General features: G+C 53.1%; 3 protein-coding genes across 3 annotated transcripts; all 3 read right to left on the bottom strand.

Annotated features, from left to right (window-relative positions):
• Positions 1-324: 324 nt before the first annotated feature.
• Positions 325-4,992, bottom strand: SMAC4_07212 (uncharacterized protein; the record flags this gene model as incomplete). The annotated part of the gene is made up of 3 exons (XM_003344595.1): positions 325-2,354; positions 2,421-3,314; positions 3,798-4,992. 3 exons carry the CDS (start codon positions 4,990-4,992, stop codon positions 325-327), a joined length of 4,119 nt encoding a protein of 1,372 aa, XP_003344643.1.
• Positions 4,993-6,830: 1,838 nt separating this feature from the next.
• On the bottom strand, positions 6,831-9,600 carry SMAC4_12785 (uncharacterized protein). The gene is made up of 3 exons (XM_024655880.2): positions 8,458-9,600; positions 8,032-8,363; positions 6,831-7,964 (listed from the first exon to the last, which is right to left on the bottom strand). Exons 1-3 carry the CDS (start codon positions 9,367-9,369, stop codon positions 7,832-7,834), a joined length of 1,377 nt encoding a protein of 458 aa, XP_024511701.2. The 5' UTR covers positions 9,370-9,600; the 3' UTR covers positions 6,831-7,831.
• A 284-nt stretch (positions 9,601-9,884) lies between these two features.
• On the bottom strand, positions 9,885-14,494 carry SMAC4_07211 (uncharacterized protein; the record flags this gene model as incomplete). The annotated part of the gene is made up of 2 exons (XM_003344594.2): positions 9,885-13,772; positions 13,853-14,494. 2 exons carry the CDS (start codon positions 14,492-14,494, stop codon positions 10,107-10,109), a joined length of 4,308 nt encoding a protein of 1,435 aa, XP_003344642.2. The 3' UTR covers positions 9,885-10,106.
• Between the last annotated feature and the right edge of the window lie 4,741 nt (positions 14,495-19,235).

Below are 19,235 nucleotides of genomic sequence, written 5' to 3' on the forward strand. Positions count from 1 at the left end.
AAGCCTGCCATCACTAACAGCGCTCTATGCACAGTGCCGGCTGCAAAGCAATTCGCCCTCTGCCACACGCAGGACACTCGCAAGACACTCGACGACAAAAGATGTGGAATAAAAGTGACGGAGAAGTTGAAAGTTCCAGGAGACTGACCTTTTTCTATTTTATTCACTTGACTTCCCAGTTTAAAGGTGATTTCTAACCAGAAGTGTTCCGGGCCCGTCTTTCTATCCAACATCGCAACTGACTTACGCAGCCTCATCACCCAAACCTCTAGCTACCTAAACCTCTTCACTTACTATTTCATTTTTCTCCCTCTCCGAGGCTCATCACCATCCTTCACTACCATACCCATGACTCCTCTCATACTCATACCCAACTTGCGTCGTCTCCCTCTCCCCTCTCGCCACCCCTCCTCGTCCCCGCACTCCAAACGGTCCAGCCCTAACCCACTCCCCAACCTCAAACGCCAACAGTTTCTCCGTCTCACCACTCAACTCTTCTACTGCCGTTATCTGTCCCCCATGTCCAGACGGAACAACAACCCTAACAACAATCAATCTCTCCCCCTTCACTTCCACTCCAACCGGCGGCCACCCTTCCATCATCATCTCCTCCTCCGTTACCGGCTTCACATACACCGTCAGATCCGGTCCCACGATCCCTCGCCAAAGGGTCGCCATCCATTGCCAGTGATCCACGGGCGCGTAAGCATCGGCAATGGGGATGGTGCAGGCGAAGCGGTCGGAGTAAGTGAGAGAGTAGCCGAGGGGGAGAAGGGCGATGGGGAGTTTGGGGAGTTTTTGGCCAGGGATTGAAGGCGAATGAGAGGGGTGTCTGGAGGACTGTCTGGAGGGTTGCTGGGAGGCGGGTAGAGGCGTTGAAGAGCGGGAAGAGGAAGATGAGGGTGAGAAAAAAGGAGTAGTAACAAAATTCGTCAGCTCCGAGGCTTTCTGGTGCCAGGAGAGCATGAGGTCGAGGTAGCGGGAGAAGGGATTTTTGTTTGTGGAGGGAAGGGGAAGAGGAAGAGGAGAGGAGGAGCGGTCATTTCCATCATTGGATTTAGGCGACGACGAACCGCGTACGATGACGGTATCGTCCATTTCCATATCGTCACCACCCTTCTTTGCTTTGACTTTCTCGCTATCCTCTTTCTCACCCTCCCGATCCCAAACATCCCCCTCTCCAACCCACGCTCGGACCTCACAATCTCCCAACTGCAACAACGCCTTCTGCACCGCTTTGCTAACAGCCCGCAACAACTCCTTATTCGGTCCTTCAACGGCAATAATCGGTCCTCTCGTCGTCATTATCTGCGCCTGCTCCTGTGCTGAATCATCCCCGGTCTCAGACAAGTTGTCCACATTGTCAGCTACGGCACCGTAAGCAGGCAGTTCCCGCCCAATCCGTCGAAGCACAGACGCCTTGCGAACGTAGTAGATGCTCATAACCATCGCTTCTACTGATTGCTGGCGCTGTTGGGCTTCTATGAGGGCGAGTTGCCTTTTGGTGTTGGAGTCGGAGGTTTGGGGTGGGTGGTGTGGGAGGGTTGTGGTACTGCCACGTTCCCTATTGTCCCTTGACATGATGGCCTGAGATGGGTCACTCCGCGGAGCCTGTTGCTGTTCTCTTTGTCCAGGATACAGTGTCGCCCACGAGGGATGAGTGGAGGTGGGTGCTTGTTGCGTGTGATGAGGGTGAGGGTGGGCTCCTTGGTGATAACTTGCAGGGAAAGAAGCAGCAGTGGGCGTGTTTCCCGCTGTTCCTGATCCTGTCAGCCTTGGATAAGGATGCGAGCCGCCCGAAGAAGCAGATCTAGGATCACGATGATCACCACCGGGGTAAGTTATCCCCAGTCCTATGCCACCTCCACCTGCCGAAATCAGACCAGCACCAGCACCAGCCCCGGAAGACGAAGACCCAGATTCAGGAGAATGGGGTGATAAATGAGCCAAGTGCGTCTGTAACGGAGGCAAGCGAAGAGATGGGTCGAAAACAGAATCATCACCTCTCATCCGTACCGGGCTGAGGCCGGAGCAAGAACCAGACGACGCTGGATGTTGTTGACCATGGTGGTAGCTACCGCTCGAAGAGCCAGGCACAGAAAGTGTAGGAGGCCGAGGAGGTGGAGCCATGGTATTTGAGAGAGGACCCCTACCGCATCCCGAAAGTGCTAGTGAGGCAGGACCGGAAAGTGCAGCAGTGGAAGTCGGTGGTCCGGCTGGAGCGGGAGCGAAGCCCGGCGTGGGTGGGACACTTCCTGAGCCGCCGCCGCCAATTGCTCCCAAGGAAGTAGGAGGCGGTGGAGGCGGGTAATGATGCAACGAGACTTGTCCATGGCCGTGACTGTGCCCATGACCTAGTGGCGTCGGAGGCATTGGGTTTTGTTGATGATAATGAGAGGGTGGGCGGACGGCATACTGACCACCTACACTCGGATGTCTCTGACTGCCCCCGTAAGGAGTATTAGGCGACTGAAGAGCATATTCACGCTCAGGACGATACGGCATCGAGGTCGAATCGTACCGTCTTCGCTTTGAGCTGGTGCCAGTGGGTGTAGGAACGTCGTACTCCTGCGGCATATCATACAGCGGATGAGATGGGTATTGCTGATGATGCGAAGGTGTCGGGTAATGGTACGTCTGGCTGTGATGGTAATCTCTGTTGGGATACGCTTGGTAACCACCCTGAGAAGAAACAGACGCTCGGTGATCTTTGTACCCGCCGTGTTGCTGGCCATAATGTTGCTGGCTGCGAGACGACGCTGAAGCATGGTGTTCCATCGTCCTTGGGGTATCCATCCCCGCGCTGAATGCCGACTCCCCACCACCACCAGCACTCCTTCCCTCACCACCGTGCATCGAACCTTTCGCACTCGCACTCGCAGCCGCAGCAAAAGGCGTCGAAGGCGTCCTAGGCGTAGCGATATACCTCCCGCCACAATTCGGGCACCTACCCGGATGTTCTGTCCCTATCCCTCCCGCACTACTTCCCCCTATCCCCCCTAGTCCACCTGCTCCAATACTCCCAGGACCACCAGGCGTAGTAGGACTAGTCCTATTACTCCCCAACCCCCCTACACCAACAACACTAGAGGCGGCACTATGTTTGTTCCCCCGTCTAGGCTGGTACTTGTACTCTGGATATTTCCGCTGATGATGCAGCTTTTCTTCTTCGGCAAGCTGCTTCCACTCTTCCTTGTGTAGGTCCGATTCGGCGCGCCACTTCTCACCGATGATCTTGGAAATTTCAGGGTTGGTGAGACCGGGGTTTTCGGACACGACGCGGGCTTGGTGGTGTTGTCTGTAGAGGATGAATGCTATGAAAGGGGGGGGGGTGCGTTAGTAAAGTTGGTAGAGAGGTGGTGATGGAGAGAAAGAGTTAGGAAGGAAAAACGAGGGAAGGGGAGATGGAGTAAGGAAGGATAAGGGGAGACAGAAGAGGTGAGGGGACATTTGTACAGTTCCGTCCGACTTGAGATGCGGCCGTCTCTTTGATAACCTTCGCAGAAAGAATAGTAAACAGGGGGGAGATGAACCAACAAGTGTACTAACGGCATCACAGGTAGAAGAAGAAGAGAAAAGCCCAAACAATGAAGGGCAAGAGGGAACCAACGAACTCCAACCAGAATCCACTTCCCACTTCCCACTTTCCACTTTCCACTTCACTTCTAAAAAAAACCACAAAATCAAAGCAAATCCATTCACAAATTCCCAAGAAACCATCACCATCACCCTGGTGCGGAACGAAAGGGAGCAAGGAAGAAAGTACAAGAGAAGAGATGAAGAGGAATAGGACTCACCATTCCTGGGCCTAGGAACCTTCGGCGCAGGCGTACACAAACAGATTAGATCCCTCTGCGGCGGCCCTCCTCCAGAATGCCCTCCAGTATGCTGCCCACCACCAGCACTACCAGCCACAACACTTCCACCTCCAATACTGCCCACACTTCCTCCTCCACCCGACACCAAGGAAGACACGAAGTGGGTATCCAGGTCTGCCCCTACCCTGGAATCTTTGAGGCTAGGACCATCAATGCCACTGCCACTTCCACGGGTTTCTTTCGCAACAGCGGCACTGTCGGTTTCCCGTGCTAGTCCGGAGGTGGTGTGGGAAGCAGTATGCGAGCGAGTACTAGTACCAGAGCGGGCTGCGTTGAGATCTATACTCAACCGCTTTGTCCTATCGCCCAGTTTCCCTGATACAAGACTCGCTGCTCGTTTGCGAGTTAAAGGGCCTCTTAACCTTGTGCTGTCTTGTGGTTGTTGTAGTTGGGGTTGTTGGTGAGATCCGGAGGCATCGGCGGAAGAAGAAGAGGATGAAGAAGGGTGTTGGACTGCTAGCAAGGAGTCGGTGTATGAAGCCTGATGGGAGCTCTGATGGGATGCGGGATGGGATGGGTGGGATGGATGGGATGTTGGATGGGAACGGATGCTGTACTGGTGTTGCTGTTGCTGGCCCTGTTGTTGCTGATGTTGCTGTTGCTGCTGATGTGGAGTGTGTTGGTGTGAGTAATGTGAATTGGAATGAGGTTGGTGATGCTGCAGCGGGGAGGTGGGAGTAGTGGAGTTCGAAGAGTGCCGACTACTTGAAGAGGTAGACGAACTCGCAGCAGCGAAGCCGGTGCCGGTGGTGGTTATTGTCGACATCTTGCCTGCCTTGTTGCTCCCCTTTTCTTTGTTCTTCTCTCTCTCCTCAGCTGCCTTAGCAGTGGCAGCTGCAGCACGAGTGATTCGTCTTTTTGTGGTAGCTGCGGTAGTGGTATTAGGCGTCGCGGTCTTAGTTGTCGAAGGAGAGGTTGAGGAAGTAGACAAAAGTGATGATGAAGACCGACGAATGTTTCTGCTTCTAAACAAGTGTTGGTTCTGGGCCTTTTGCTGCCACTTGCTCGGGGTTTGGGTCTGGTTCTGGGCTTGATATGTCTGGGACGTGTAAGACGTATGATTGCGAGTAGTAGTAGAAGAAGTGACGAGTCCAAGACCGACGACGTCTGTCATTTTTCTTTACTCTTCCAGCTAGCTGCCTGCCCGGTGTTGCGGGGGGAGTGAGTCCAGTCCAGTCCAGTTATCACTCGTTTCGTTTCGTTTCGTTTCCTTTCTTTTTGTCTGCTGTTGGCCTCCTTTTTCTGGACAAAAAATGTTTCGGTCACTTGGTCTAGTCACAATCCCCCTTCTAATATCCGTCTCTTGTTTTTCTTCCGTCTCACTTAGCCACTTGTTTCTCTGGGCTGGTTGTATGGTTGTCACTTCTCTGTTCTCAAAATGTGAGTAAAAACACAAAAGAGGGCGAGTATCCGTCCCAAGTGTGGAGTCCTCCCCAACAAGAACGACTTCCTCCAACGAACCGACGGCTCGAACGACGTCAGGAACCAACAGAGACGGCCTGTCGGTAGGCGGTAGACGGTAGGCGGTAGGCGGGCGAGGAGACGGGTGTTGCGAACAAGGCAAGATGGAGATGGAGATAGAGAACACACACAACCCGTTGAGTCCTGTGTCCTGTGTCCTGCAAGTCTGTGCTGTACAATCCAACCCGTTCGTTGCTCACAAACGACGAACCGGCCGGAGGAGGAGAACAGAAAGTGAGTAAGTATGGTGCCCGTATCGACGACAACTGGCAGGTTGAATAGGTAGCATATGTTGAAGTGTGGGCCACGATGATGGATGGCTGGATGCCGTTCAAACCGGGAACGGACCAGCAGAACGCATCCGAATCCGCTGAACCTGTTGGATGAAGCTCTCTTTCCTCTCACAAGACAACAGGGAGGAACCCAGTCTCTGTCCCGCTCTGGACGTTGGTCCTCAGGATGTCTTCCCGAGACGACGGACGGGAGAGGAATAATGGCGAATGAGTAAAGGTGTAGGACAAAACGAAGGAAGCTTCACAGAACGAGAACAACTGGATGGAAAGAATAATGGCAAAGTGTGAATGCAACAACGACGAGAGAGGGGAAAGGGGGGAAGACAGGATAACAATGGGGAAGGGGAAGGGAGAGACAAGGGACCAAGAACGTGGTCCTGTGGTATGTGTGTGGTATGTGTGAAGAATCGCACTTGTTGCTCTCATCCTTATTGTTGGTCCGTATTGAATTTGCGAATCCGGAACAAGACGGGGGGCACGGATGGGGGAAAGAGAAGAAGGGAAGAAGGGTAGAGCAGGGGGGAGAGCATAGATGAATCATGGCCTTGTCTTGTCTTCCACTTGTTTGGATTGTTCCAGTCCGTCAACACTTCCTTTGTTGCGATATAGTATGGCCAACAAACCACGACCCCCCCTCCCCTCCGCCATCGCCGTATCGCCGGGTTCCGGCTTGAAAACAATGATCCCTTGCTATGCAGATAGGTCCATGGCCACACCCCTCCTGCTCATCAACAGAAGTATACAAAACTGGAAAATCACATTGTATCAAGGTATGTTGAATACCAGACGGTCAACATTTGGGAGTGAGTGTGTCTGGGAGTGGAAGTGGGAGATGGGAGGGGCCCATCGGTACCGGAGGCGAGTTCGGAGGGGATGGCACAAAGGCGGAAAGTCGGAGTGCGGAGATAGGCGAAGGGGATTGAAATCTCAAGCAATTGTGATGGAAACTAAACGGGATGGGCGAAACAACCAGGGACACCGTAAATGGCAAATTTCTGGTTGTTGGTTGAAGTGTGTGGGCAAATGCGAAATGTCTCGGGAATGTACCGAGCGACCAAGAGGGTGACATATGAGATTCTTTGTCCAGCGTTTGCAACCACACCACACACCGCGCTGCACTGCAGAAAAGGGATTCCGTTCGCGGACAGTTCTGGTTCTCAGGGCCCCCTTGGATAATTGAGTGGTTTAGGACAAATGACAGGAGTGAAAAATAACAAGTGGAAGTGGAAGTGCAACTTGTCGAAGAGTATGGGCAGGGAAAAGAGGCACACATACACCAGACCCAGTGCCTATTTCGCAGCAGACGACAGACAGAGGCAGACAATTGAGCGGTAGACCTAGAAATTCGTACAATAGGCCAGTCATATCCAGCGAAATCCAGGGCAGCCCAAACATCCGCCATTCTCAGGCGTACGCTTATGAAATGCTTTCCCTAAACAATGCCAGCTGTTCTGGTCGGTCGCTCGGCCGTTGCGTTGCCTGGGACCAAGCCATCAAACCCATTCATCAAGGGAATGCGGGCCAGCCGCGCTCGGCGACTGGAATGTCGAAAGCAAGCTGAGCGACAAAGACAAAGACCATGTCCGCCGAATTTGGTCTAGCATTCCCACTTCGCGCATTCCCTTGCTTGCCTCGTTCAAATTGCATTGTTGTTGGGAGGTGTGGTGTACTGTGCCTCATTCTTCTTGTTCTTCTTCCTCCCTTGTCGATTGTGGACTGTGGGCGCAAGCGACATTTCCCATAACCATTCATCCATAAATACTGCCGAGCTGAACCGTATAGATGCAGATGATGGAAATTGAGGACGAGAATGAGTGAAGAGGAAACAGAAGAGATGAAGGAGGGTTTGGTTTGGATGATTTCCTATCTTCCCACCCTCCACTTCCTGACCAGTATTTGCAAAGTCTGGGTATGTGACGGAGATGCCCGTTAGAAATGAAACCCGCAAACGAAAAGGCCCCATTCGCCCCGATCTTCCTTGATGACATTAGGACTTTTATCATGAAACATGAAGGAAAAAACAGATACAAAAACGCGCCAACTCCAATAGTCCTGTAAACGCAGAAATCTCTTTTATGAACCCAGCCGACCTGTTTAGAACAATCACCCCTGGCTCCCTGTATGTTTACTAATCAGTTGAGATATGACGAGTAACCTTCATACGGACCGTAGAAAAACAGTTGTTTGAGGAGAAGATACTTAACAAATAAAGTGCTGGCCCTTCTCACTGCTTAGTAGGGCAGCGCTGCGACGGGCGTCAAGGAACAAGTCCTCGCACTCGGCGACATCCTGGACGTCGATCTCGTTGCGACCATTGACCTTTGCCAGAATGCTATTTATCAATCATGGTCAGTTATATGTTGTGTTTCACCCCAGACAAACAAACCCAGAAAACGTACCTTGCAGGAGTCAACAACTGGAGGCAGTATCTCAGACTAATCCTCACACCGTGCTCGGCAATCTTGTCAATAGCAGCCTCGGTGATCTTGACGCCCTCGGTCGTCGACCGGATCTTGACGATCCTCTTGATCTCCTCCGGGTCGTACGCGGTGGTGGGGATGATGAGCAGCCTGCTCAAGAAATCGGGCGGGATACCGTGGGCGGCAACCAGATCCTCTGCGCCGCGGATGCCTGTCATGCCCCGGTTCGAGGCCAAAACAACAATGGGCGAGATGGGCGACTCCAGTGCTTTGTTCAGGTAGGTGAAGCATTCGACGTCTAGCATTTGGGCCTGTCAAATAGTAGCAAGCAGTTCTTTGTTAGCCCACCGAACCGAAAGTGATTGTTTCAGCCTCCACCTCCACCGCCTCGGGGAGCAAACATACCTCGTCAATAAACAGCACACCAGGAACCAGCTCAGCAACACCCTGGTCAATGTACTTGCTGACCACCTTGTTGATCTCCGAGCGGAGCTTGTCCGTGATCTCAGTCATCTTGGGCTTCATAAGCTGTCCCATCATGGACATGATATCCTGGCCACCCTGGGGTCTCGCATTGGCGACATCGAGGTCATGCAGCGACACATCCTGCACGATCTCCTTCTTTTTGTGGACCTCGCCCTTGGGAATAGGCACGTACTCCTCGGCCTCGAGATCGAACTCGGTAGCGTAGGCGTCGGAGCGGCCGACGCGCTTGCAGGCGCCCGTGTTGGCCTCGATGTAGATGACGTCGCCGACCGTGACTCTCTCCTTCTGGATGGCCTCGTAGATGGAGGGATCAAGACGCAGCTTCTTCTGACCCTTGGCGCTCTTGAGCCCTATCAGGAGCGTGGTGATGGTCTTGCCGTAACCGCCGAGCGGGTTCTCGGCCTCCTCGGGCGTCAGCTCCGTCACCTCGCCCTCGTACACCTCCTTGGTCTCGCGGACCTTCAGGCCGATGGCGCGCCGGAAGTTCTCCATCAGCACCTCCGTCTTCTTGACTTCCGTCGAGTAGATTTCGCTGCCCGTAATGGGGCAGAAGGGGATCTTGGTACCGAGTTCCTGGCTGATGGCCAGCGCGAGAGCTGTCTTGCCTGTTCCCGGGCCGCCTGCTAGCAGGACTCCCCTGCCGGCCATCTTGTGTGCCTTGATCAGGTCGACGACTACACCGCATGCTTCACGCGCCGTGGTCTGGCCGACAAAGCCCGAGGCTTGCTTCTCTGCGATTCCCTGCGAGTTGAGGCCGAGGCCCTTGATGTGGGTGTGGGCGGCCGTGCGGTTGTCGCGGCTGTTGCCCTTGACCTCGCTGATTTGCACCATGTCTGCTGCTCTTCGTTCGGGGTTCTTTTGGGTGGGTGGTTGTCTTGTAGTAGTTCGGTTCGAAGAGAGTGGTAATCGAAGCTGTCGCGTAGTAATCGGTGACGGTGGTAATTCGGTGTTGTCGAGCAAAAGAATCTGGGCTGGTGGTCGAGATTGGGAAGTTTTGGTTTGGAGAAAGTGACGGCACGAATGTTATCGAAACGAAGTGCTGAAAGTGTTAGTGTTTAGGTGTGTTTTTGGCAACCTTTGCTAACAACAGGTGGGAGGTTTGAGAAGCTCCAGAAGCTTCAAAATTCCACAGCGGGCAGGTTCGCCAAAGACGCGCCGCCAATGGTCAACCGCGCTAGCATTGAAAGCTTGATGGTCCGTGCACCAGAGCTCGCCTCTCGGTGAGCCACGGTGAGCTTCAACTTCTGCTGACATTCAAGGTGAGAGCCTCACCTGCCCCTTTTCTGTGTTTTGAAGATCAACAATTCGGCATGAATAGTTGACAGCAATGAATGCATGTGCAAAGGCGCGACCATGTCATCAGCGAAATGTTTTATTTAGTTCAGATCCTTTGATACACCCATTGCCTATCTCCAGCAGTCTCACGCGAACTTTCCCTTTCTCTTTCTTCCTGATACTGATAACTTGACCCTCATGACAACGTTCGTTAACTTCGTTCATAAACAATGTAGTACTAAGCATATTTCATCATCGACATCACAGCACGCTCGCTTGCTCACTTCTCATCATCAAACAACAGCAGCCAACCTCCCCTGCAAACTCTCCCACTCTCTACTCCCCACAATCTGCACCCGCCTCCCACCACCACCTCCCTTGCCCTCTATGCCCGGCAGTCTAATCTGCAACTTCGCAGCCGCCGTCCTCCTCACCATCCTCCTGGCCTCCTCTTCCCTATCAGTTTTCCCACTTCCCGGTGCACCACCACCCAACTCCCTAACCCGTCCCCGCACACTTCCTTCCCACTCCTTCAACGCCTCCCAATCCTCCATCTGCTTCGCCACCCACCACCCCGGCGTCGTCTTCGCCGGCCTCCACTTAAGCCTATCCTCTGCCTTCTCCGGCAAACTACCGAGATCAAACACCTTGGCGCTACTAACAAGCTTGACCAACTCGCCAAGCACAGCTTTGCCCTCCTTCTTGACAAGCTGCTTCCGCTGCTCTTGCATAAGAGGCTTCCTCTTGACCAGCGGCTCAGCAAGCCATTCGTAGTCGCCCTGCTCCTTGAGTCTCGCTCTGCGTGAGTCTTCACGAAGGTAACGCACAGCAGCCTGAAGAGCTTCGATCTCTTTCTTAAGAGCGTCCATCTCGCGCGCGGTGGCGACGGCGCGCTCCGCACTGACCTTGTTGTCCACACCGACGCCGGAGCCATCGGCCACGACGACGCGCGACTCGGAAGCAATCTTCTTCCACTTGTCTCTGTCGGACTCCAAGGCTTTGAGCTCGCGGTCTTGCTTCTCCATGTCTTCTTGCAGCTGCTGGGCCTCCTTCTTGGCGGCTTGCAGGTCGGCTTCCAGGTCGACGATGCGCGCGGCCTTGGCGTTGGCGTCGCGCATGCGGGACTCGAGCGTCTCGATCTTGACTTGCGCTGTGGAAAGCATCTCCTCGCGCACGGCGATGGAGCGGCGCGCCTCGGCGATGTCGTCCCGCAGGCGACGGAGTTCGTCGTCGATGTCGGGGGCGACCGTCTTGGCGGCCTTGAGTTCAGCGGAGCGCAGAAGCCAAGGAGCCGGGGTGCGGTCAAACTCTTGCGTTTGGGCAAGGTCGGAGGCCACAGCGGCGAGGTCAGAGATGGTGGAGGTGGCATTGCGCAGGTGGGAGAGATAGGTGTTGAAGAGGTCGGATTCGGGAGAGGAGGCCGTAGGGGAAGAGGATTGCGCCGAGCGCTGGATGCAGGATTGTACTTCCATGTAGTTGTAGGGCTCAGTGCGGCCTTCTTCGTGAAGGAAGGCGTGTAGGTCGAGGCCGATCTGGCGAGCCATATTGGCGAGGTCGCGCGTGGCAGCTTCGGATTGCTCAAAGGCTTCGAGGGTATCCGGGGTGAGAGAGAGGGAACGCGTCTTGAGGTCCTCGAGCGCGCGAACGGTCTTGCCGGCAATGACCTTTGCGCTGCGTGTCTGGGAGACAACAGCTTCGGCACGCTTGGAGAAGTACTGAGCGAGCTCATCATCTTCACCGCTGGGAGGGATGACACGCTGGACCATGCCCTTGAGCGAGTTGAAGCAGTTTGCAGCGGACTCAAGATGGCTCTGCATGAGCAAAGCCCTCATGTGGACATCATCGGCGAAGCTCTCAAGGTCGTTAGAGATGTGGACCTCGCTGAGATGGGTCATGAGAGCAATTGTGCGCTTGAGTTCGTCTGCACACTGCTTCTCCTTGAGATCATCACGCCTCAAGCCGTCAATCCAGCCGTTGAGAGCACGCTCGACAGGCTCCAGCTCGTACAAGGCGCCCTCATACCTAGAAAACTGCTCCAGGGAGCAATGGCTGATGGCATTGACGAACCGGTCGCACATGGCTGACACCCAGGTGAGCTTGTCAATAGTGTCGCACCCGTCAAAGATGTCGTCCTCGTGGCCGGGATGCGGCTGGCCATTGACACGCTCCTTGATGAATCCATTCAACAGGTTGGCCTTGAACGCCAGACGCTTGAACCTAAGTAAAGCCAACACAGAGTCGCGATCAGACTGATAAGTGTCAGGCAAGAACAGTTTCACAATCTCAAGATGTTGCTCGGCCTCCTGGGCCTCCATGCGCCGCAACTCGAGATCAATGGTCTTGACTTGAGCCTTGGAGGCCGAGATCTGTAGCTTCATGTTGAGATCCAGCATGGCACGCGAGCGGCTGTTGAGCTGCTCAGACTCGTTCTCAGTGACAGCATGCGAAGCACGCATGTCCTCCAGATCGCTCTGCAAGCTCGTAACCAACTCTCTGAACCTGGAAAGGGTGTACTCCATGTCCTCCAAGCTTTCCCTCTGCAGATTGGCCTGGCGGAACTGCTCGGCGATGACGGCGTCCTTCAAGTCGATCTCCTCCTGCATCTCCTTTTCGTTCTGGACATGGTTGATCTCCAGCTCGTCGTTGATCTCCTTGAGACTTTCAAGGTCATCAATAACAGCCCGGAGCTCCTTGATCTCCTCGGACTGGTTCATGGTCTGCTCAGTAAGCGACTCGATGATCTCCTCGGCCCCAAGAGCGTTATTAAGCTGCTCTCTGAGGTCCTCGACGATCGCTTCCGTCTGACCCAACTTCTCCTTGGCAGTCGTGTGTTGCTCCTTGATGGTCTCGAACTCCCGTAGATCCTCCTCCATGCTTTTAATCTGATCTCTCAGCTCCTCCTCCTGTTGCTGCGTGATGTCGCGTAGACGAATCAGGGCCTCGCGCAACCGTTCATTATTCCTTTCCATCTGGAGCCAGCCGGTGCTTGCCCGTTCATCAGGGGACATACCATTAGTGAACTCCGAGTTCTCTTCGCGGAGGACTTCGACTTCGAGCTCGAGCTCTTCGGTCTTCTGCCTAAGAGCATCTAGTTCCACCTTGAGCACCTCTGCTGTTTCCTCGGCCATTTCGCGGTCGAGTGTGGCAAGCTCCATGGCTGTGTCATGCTCCGCCTGCATCTCTTCGACATTGTAGAGTCTGGTCTCCGCTTCCTTCAATTGCCGCTTCAGGTCCTGAATTTCCTGCTGTTGTGGCTGATACTTGATTTGCAGTGTTTGAATAATTCTCTCGAACTTGTCGCGCTCCGCCTTGACCTTCTCCAGACCGTTAAGCTTCTCGCGATCCTCCATGCGCTTCTTCTCCAACACCTTCAGCTTGGCCTTGAGGTCTTCAATCTCCTTGTTCATAGTCGCAGTATTCGTAATCGAGGACCTCGGTGTTATCGTGCTCGCTTTCAGGTTCGGCGAAGTTGCGCCGGGTGAAGTTCCGCCGCCATTGTTTCCAGCACCGGGGGCGGTGAGCTTTTCCAGAGCGGCCGTCTTCTGATGAACAGGACTAGTGGGCATCGGGGAGGTCGACAGGTCTTCATCACTACTGCGAGGCGACGCACTACCTCTCTTGGCACCAGACTTTCCTATCGAAGACACTGAGCCGGTCGATTCTCTAGGGTCGGCGAGGCGGTTCGTAGACGACCTCGCGGATATGGATGACCTACCGCCCACCGCCCTCGTGGCGCCTATCGAAGGTCTGGTGCCGACAGAGGATACGGAAACGTTCCTAGTTGTTCGCGTACTCGGGTTTGGCGGTGGCCCCATCGACGGTCGACTCGTACTAAGAGAGGGGCGTGTTCGGGTGGTGGCTCCAGCTGGTTTGGTGGTTGTAGATGGTGTTCCGCTGCGTGAAGGGTTGCCGCTCGACGAAGCTGTAGCGAGCTGTTTCGTAGGTGACCTCGTAGGAGACTGGAGGAATTGCGTGTCAGCTAGAAGTGATCTTCAAGCAAACGGAGAGAAGCTGTTTGTCTGGTAGGTACTGTACTGACCCTCGCGAGGCTCGTGCTCGAGGTGCGGTTTGGGCGCGGACCCGGACTAGGGCTCGGCGCATTCAAGCTCATCCTCTTTGCAAGACCGGTGTCTACAGTGGCGGGCCTCCGGGTGGTAGACGTGCTTAGGCTCGTGGGCCTGGTGTTGACGGGTCTCTTGAAGGTCGACGAGGCCGGCCTCGATGGCGGCGGGGGCGGTGGGGCGATGACATTGAAGGTGGTCGGTCTCACGAACATTCCGTAGCCCATCTCGCAGTTGAAGTAGCGCTCGCCCTGGACGCTGCCGTCATTCTTGCCCGAGGGCTCGTCGAGCTCGATGCCGACCCAGGTGCCGGGCGCGAATGCCGTCTCGCCGACATAGCGGACAAATGCTGTTCTCCCGGAGCCATCGGCCAGTTCGATCTTTTGTCCTACTGCTACTCCTAGCTCGGACATGTTGTTGGGTTGAGGGCACCGCTGGGGCGCATTGCTGGGGGAGCAGTTGTTTGTTGTTGTGGTGTAGGAAAGGAAAGCCAATGCGGATGGATGCCCAGTCGGCGTTGTTGTTGCTGTTGCGATGCTCCCCTTGTCGTTGCGGTAGACCCCTGGTTTGTTAGTGCACAGGCTAATGTTTACTACTTTTTGCTGATTCGGCTCTAACATCGACGAGAATCACCCACTGTAAGATCGAGGTGACAGTGCACACGGCGTCGATTGGTAAGACGGGAGCTCCAGTTTCCCACAGCTGCATCCTGGTCACAGTGCTTAGGTGTACGGGCAGAAGTCTTGCCACTGTTTTCCCTAACAGCCAACGACGGCCAAAGCCAGGGCAACTCATTGGACGCATCCTCTCCTTTTTCATGTCAACACATGATTTCGTTTTCATATTCATCCGCCGGACTCACTGACCACGGCAACACCACTAATCATTTCTAGAGACTCGGTATCACATGCCTCCATCCACAGATGCTGTAACGAATTCGACACCCCGTATTCTTTCTTGCCCCGGACAAAGAAAGCCTGGCGTTTACAACCGGCGCCTTTAAACAACTTGCTTGCGCCCGTTCGATATCATGTTGCCTTGATAGGTTGACCAGAACCTTTAACGTTGCATTTAACGGCAATTCTTCCATTTCCCCCCCTTGGTAGCTGATATTCGAATATCACTCAACTATATTTCAGCGTGTATTCACACTGACTTCACCAAGGTCCTCCCTCTCATTTTTTGTTGATACAAGGAATCAATATGATAGGTCAAAGCATCGCAAGATGATGGTACAGACGCCCTACTTGCCTCAGCCTCTCTTCCTCTTCTTCTTGCCGGTTCTTTTTCTCCTATACGATTCCCCCTCTTTACCTCCCTCTTGACATACGTCTACGCTCTTGACATACCACGCCTCTCTTCACTTTCTTTCCAGAGGTACAACGTCTCTTGGCATTTCCAGGCTGTTCAGCCACTTCGCCAGTAGGCTAGGCTTTCCTACCGCCTTTTTCCCTTCTCCCTCTCCCGCCTCCTCCACCGCGATGTGCTCCCCAATGGTGCCGCCGTGCGATGACCAAAACACCGACCGCTTGCTGCTAAAGAATTGTAGAATTTGGTGAGCGTCCTTGTGGCGGTTCCGGCGGTGTGCGAAGATGGAGCCGCGGTTGCGTCCCAAACCAGAGACAGGGACGGGGGTGAGGACGGGGCACGAAGGTGAGAAGCCTCTGAGGGAGTTGGAATTAGCTTAGTAGAGCTCCAAAGGACAGCATAGCTGATGATAAACATACTCGGGTACTTGAGTGGTTTCGGTGGTCATTTCGAGCGGGTATGGTAAGTTTGGGACGTTGGTGTAAAGACTCAAGTCGTGAAGTTTTTGGGTCTTTTGCTGGACTGTACATATTGTATATCTGTTTGATGAAGTGATGCTTACCTGGGACTCCAGTATGCGGGATCCGAGAAGGGGGTCTACATCTTTATAGGTATCCTCCATCAACCTCTCCTCACATTCGATTGAGCCTTGCTTCATGCTCCTGGTTTCCAAGTCCCTTCGCCGAGTACCCGATGGGAGATTCAGATGTTGTCCCGACATGCTCACTCGGAGTATGCGAAGTTTTCCATCTCCCTCACCTCGTATTCCTGTTATTTTTTTGGGAATCTTATTGGACCATCGCTGCTAACAAACTGACTGTGAGTGTCCTATTTGGGAATGATCACACAAGCTTTGACTTAATCTTCTTCAGACGAGAAAGTCATGATGAGGTTGTTTGAGCATACAGATTCGGAGTCGTGAGGCATCTCATATTTTCTTCTCACATATTCATGGGATGTTATTCGCGGGATCTGTGATTGGAGAACTCATACTAACAGACTGACAGTGAGTACCTTATTCCGGAACAGCGGGAAAGTTCACACTTCATCTTTTTCAGACACTTCATCCTAACATCAGCGGCCTGAGATTGAAACAACATGCAGTTATCGCGGTGATATGATTATTGGAATCAAACACGGGGCTGGCAACCCTGGGCACAGTATGGCACTTGAGAATTTTACTCTGAAGATGATCATGACAAAGCAGGCAACTGATTCTGAAAATTCCCCTCATGCTCCGTCATCTCCCGTTTGTCTAATCAGTGGCTCCTTCCTCATCTACGGAATAGATGACCAGATGGATGTCAATGAGCAAAGTACCGAGGAAGGCGCCGGCGCCTTGATCGGATCATGGTGGGACATCGCCTTCCCTAACGTCCTATTATGCCTTCCATATTATTGTAGCTTCCACGGGAAGGTGCTCCCGAGCCTTTGGATGTCAGGAATGTGCGCGTGCCCAAAGCGATAGGTATTTTGTGAAGTTCCTCCGACAAAGGTCGTTTTCAGGTTTCCGTTACAAACCAAGCTACACATTCATCGTGTGACAAGGGCAGTATTCTGGGCTTGGAACAGTAGTTCAATTCATCTGATAAACTACTTTGGTCTCGAAGGCCTTGTTGATCCTCTCAACCTCCAGAGGAAGGCTGGGCTTCAAAGCCTTCTTATGCCAAAGGGAAACGGTACGTACTGGGGTACGTACCGGTCCTTGTCTCCTGAGGCTTCAAAGCATTTATCTAGCGACCTGTATACATGTGGATCTTTCTGAACGCCTTCATCCATTCTCCTTCTTCCTTCTGGCGCCGGCCTTTGCCCGGGCGTCCTGCTTCTGCTTGGTTGACGTGATTGCTCCTGTGATGATGGGGTGGCTTTGTGATGATGTTTAGCGCCGTTAGTATTTCTGGGGTTGGCTCGCTTAGCCTGGTAGCGTTGCGGGGGTTCGGGTAAGCCGTGCATGTTGGCCGAATAGTCTGGCCGAGGCAAGGCTGGCATTGTATGGCGAGGTTGGGTTGATGTCAAGCATTGAGGCTCTATTGAACTTCAAACCCAGGAGTGTAGGCAGATGTCTGTGTAACACATCGTCATTCAAAGCATTCACTCAGATCACTGCGAAGAAGAACATCCGCTATCTCCATAACAATATATGGCAATTAAAGCTGTATGGCCCAAACTTTGTGCAGAGGTTTTTGTTGTTGTTGTTGTTGTTGTTGTTGTTGTTGTTGTTGTTGTTGTTGTTGTTGTTGTTGTTGTTGTTGTTGTTGTTGTTGTTGTTGTTGTTGTTGTTGTTGTTGTTGTTGTTGTTATTTTTAGCGTCTACTTCCGCCTCCCGTAGGGCATGAGACGTGCCGCACCGGTGAGTCTAGCATACAAAATTAAGAGCAGGGCCCTAATTGTCCACCAAAACCATTAATCCGAGGGCAAACCGAGGCCTATTTGTTACGATCCAATAAGGGATCACTTATGTAATTAGCTACATAGACCAATAAGGAGGGCGCCGCAGTACCGGCGCCGCGGCAGCGGCGCAGCGGCGCACCATAGAGGACCCTTATATAAAGAAGTCTCCCAGACCTCTTATATAGGGCTCCTCAGCAAGCAATAGCTATCACAATCTACCAGTACCTTTCGGCTACTACTCCGTTACTCTATTGTTCTATCCCAGCGATAATACTCCTGTGCTTGTAACGGTTCGTCACACTATTGCCAATGTAAATCATGTGTTGTCCATAGCGTAAACGCGGCCCAACACGTATAATCGAATCGCCCAGTGGGCGAGCTTTGTGCAGAGGTTCTGGGTGTTGGTGGCACAATCGACAAAGAAATTCAGTATCCCTGGTATGTCTCTCACCGAATATGAACAAGTGTGTTATTGCAGTAGCTAATAATGAGTTTAATGGCGACAATTGCTTGGAATGAGAGAGGATCAGAGAGAGAAAAAAATTTGAGAATACTTATGGAAGCTTACAAACATAGGCCGTGATAAACCCCTTTGGTCCGAACAGTCACTCAAGCCCAGAGAAACGACCTTCTCAATGAAGTCCGCATTCACTTCGATGAAGATCCGTCAAATACCTTCTGCCACGTTCAAGCTAGATCATGGCTTCCAAGATGTTCCGTCTCTCAGGGCAAGGCCCAGTATGTCCTTTAAAGCCTGCCATTCCTCATGTATTCGTCTACCGTCCCGTCAATATTCAACTGCTTCCGGTTGTGACAACCCAAGGCAGAAGACAACATGGACCAATAACGATCAGGCCTCCAGCCCCAGAACGAGGGCTCAAATGACGATGTTTCGCAGGACTTAAATTTGGAGGATGCTCCTGAACGTCAACATCCCACAGGTTCTCAAAACAACACGCAAGATACTAATGCTGCCAGCGGCCCCAGGCCCCTTCACCTACTCTGACCTCTCCTTCCCAATGTGCTAGCCCCTAACACCAGGCCACAGAATGCATATGTTTCTGATCCTTATGCCCCCAACATACAGCCCCAAATCCCCTTCAGCGCTGATCCGGATGCTGCCAATGTTCTCCCTCTTGGGGCATATGGCTGTAGTCCATATGATCCGAATATCCCCTTGTATCCCCCTATGGGATCCACGCTTAACATATCCTCCCCTCCATTTTATGGCCATAATTCTCCCGGCCTTAACCCAAATGCTCCTATCTTCATGCCCCCTAACACTTCCTCCTTCGGGGCGCCCATCGCCCATCCGTCCACCTCTGGCCTAGTTCCCTCTCAAGCTCCATCTGGCAATCTTGCCGACAACGGACAGATACATGAACAGGCACTGGATAACGCTATACAGATTGTGCAGTTTTTAGGAAGAGGACGAGGAAGAGGAAGAGGGACAGGCACTGGGGTAACCGAGTCAAGAGCCCGAGCGCCAAGCACAGGGACGCACGCACTGCTCAATGACAATGTATGAATCAAATTCCCTCTCCCTCATTCGCCTTCTTGGGGTGATGGAAAACTGACAGGGGATGAACAAGCCAGAACCCAAAGATCGTCCTCCGAAGGGATTCCACTGGAAGAGTCGTCGGCTCTGAAATAACCTTCTGT

The sequence above is a fragment of the Sordaria macrospora genome, chromosome 5 (genome assembly GCF_033870435.1).
Source record: "Sordaria macrospora chromosome 5, complete sequence".
Classification (NCBI taxonomy): domain Eukaryota; kingdom Fungi; phylum Ascomycota; class Sordariomycetes; order Sordariales; family Sordariaceae; genus Sordaria; species Sordaria macrospora.

What these genes read in the sequence shown, in the direction of transcription:
- SMAC4_12785 (XM_024655880.2), bottom strand. Translation starts at nt 9,369, where the DNA reads ATGGTGCAAATCAGCGAGGTCAAGGGCAACAGCCGCGACAACCGCACG. An exon ending in GTGTGCTGTTTATTGACGAG is followed by an intron (nt 8,364 to 8,457) that starts GTATGTTTGCTC and finishes ACTATTTGACAG; the next exon opens with GCCCAAATGCTAGACGTCGA. An exon ending in CAGTTGTTGACTCCTGCAAG is followed by an intron (nt 7,965 to 8,031) that starts GTACGTTTTCTG and finishes ATTGATAAATAG; the next exon opens with CATTCTGGCAAAGGTCAATG.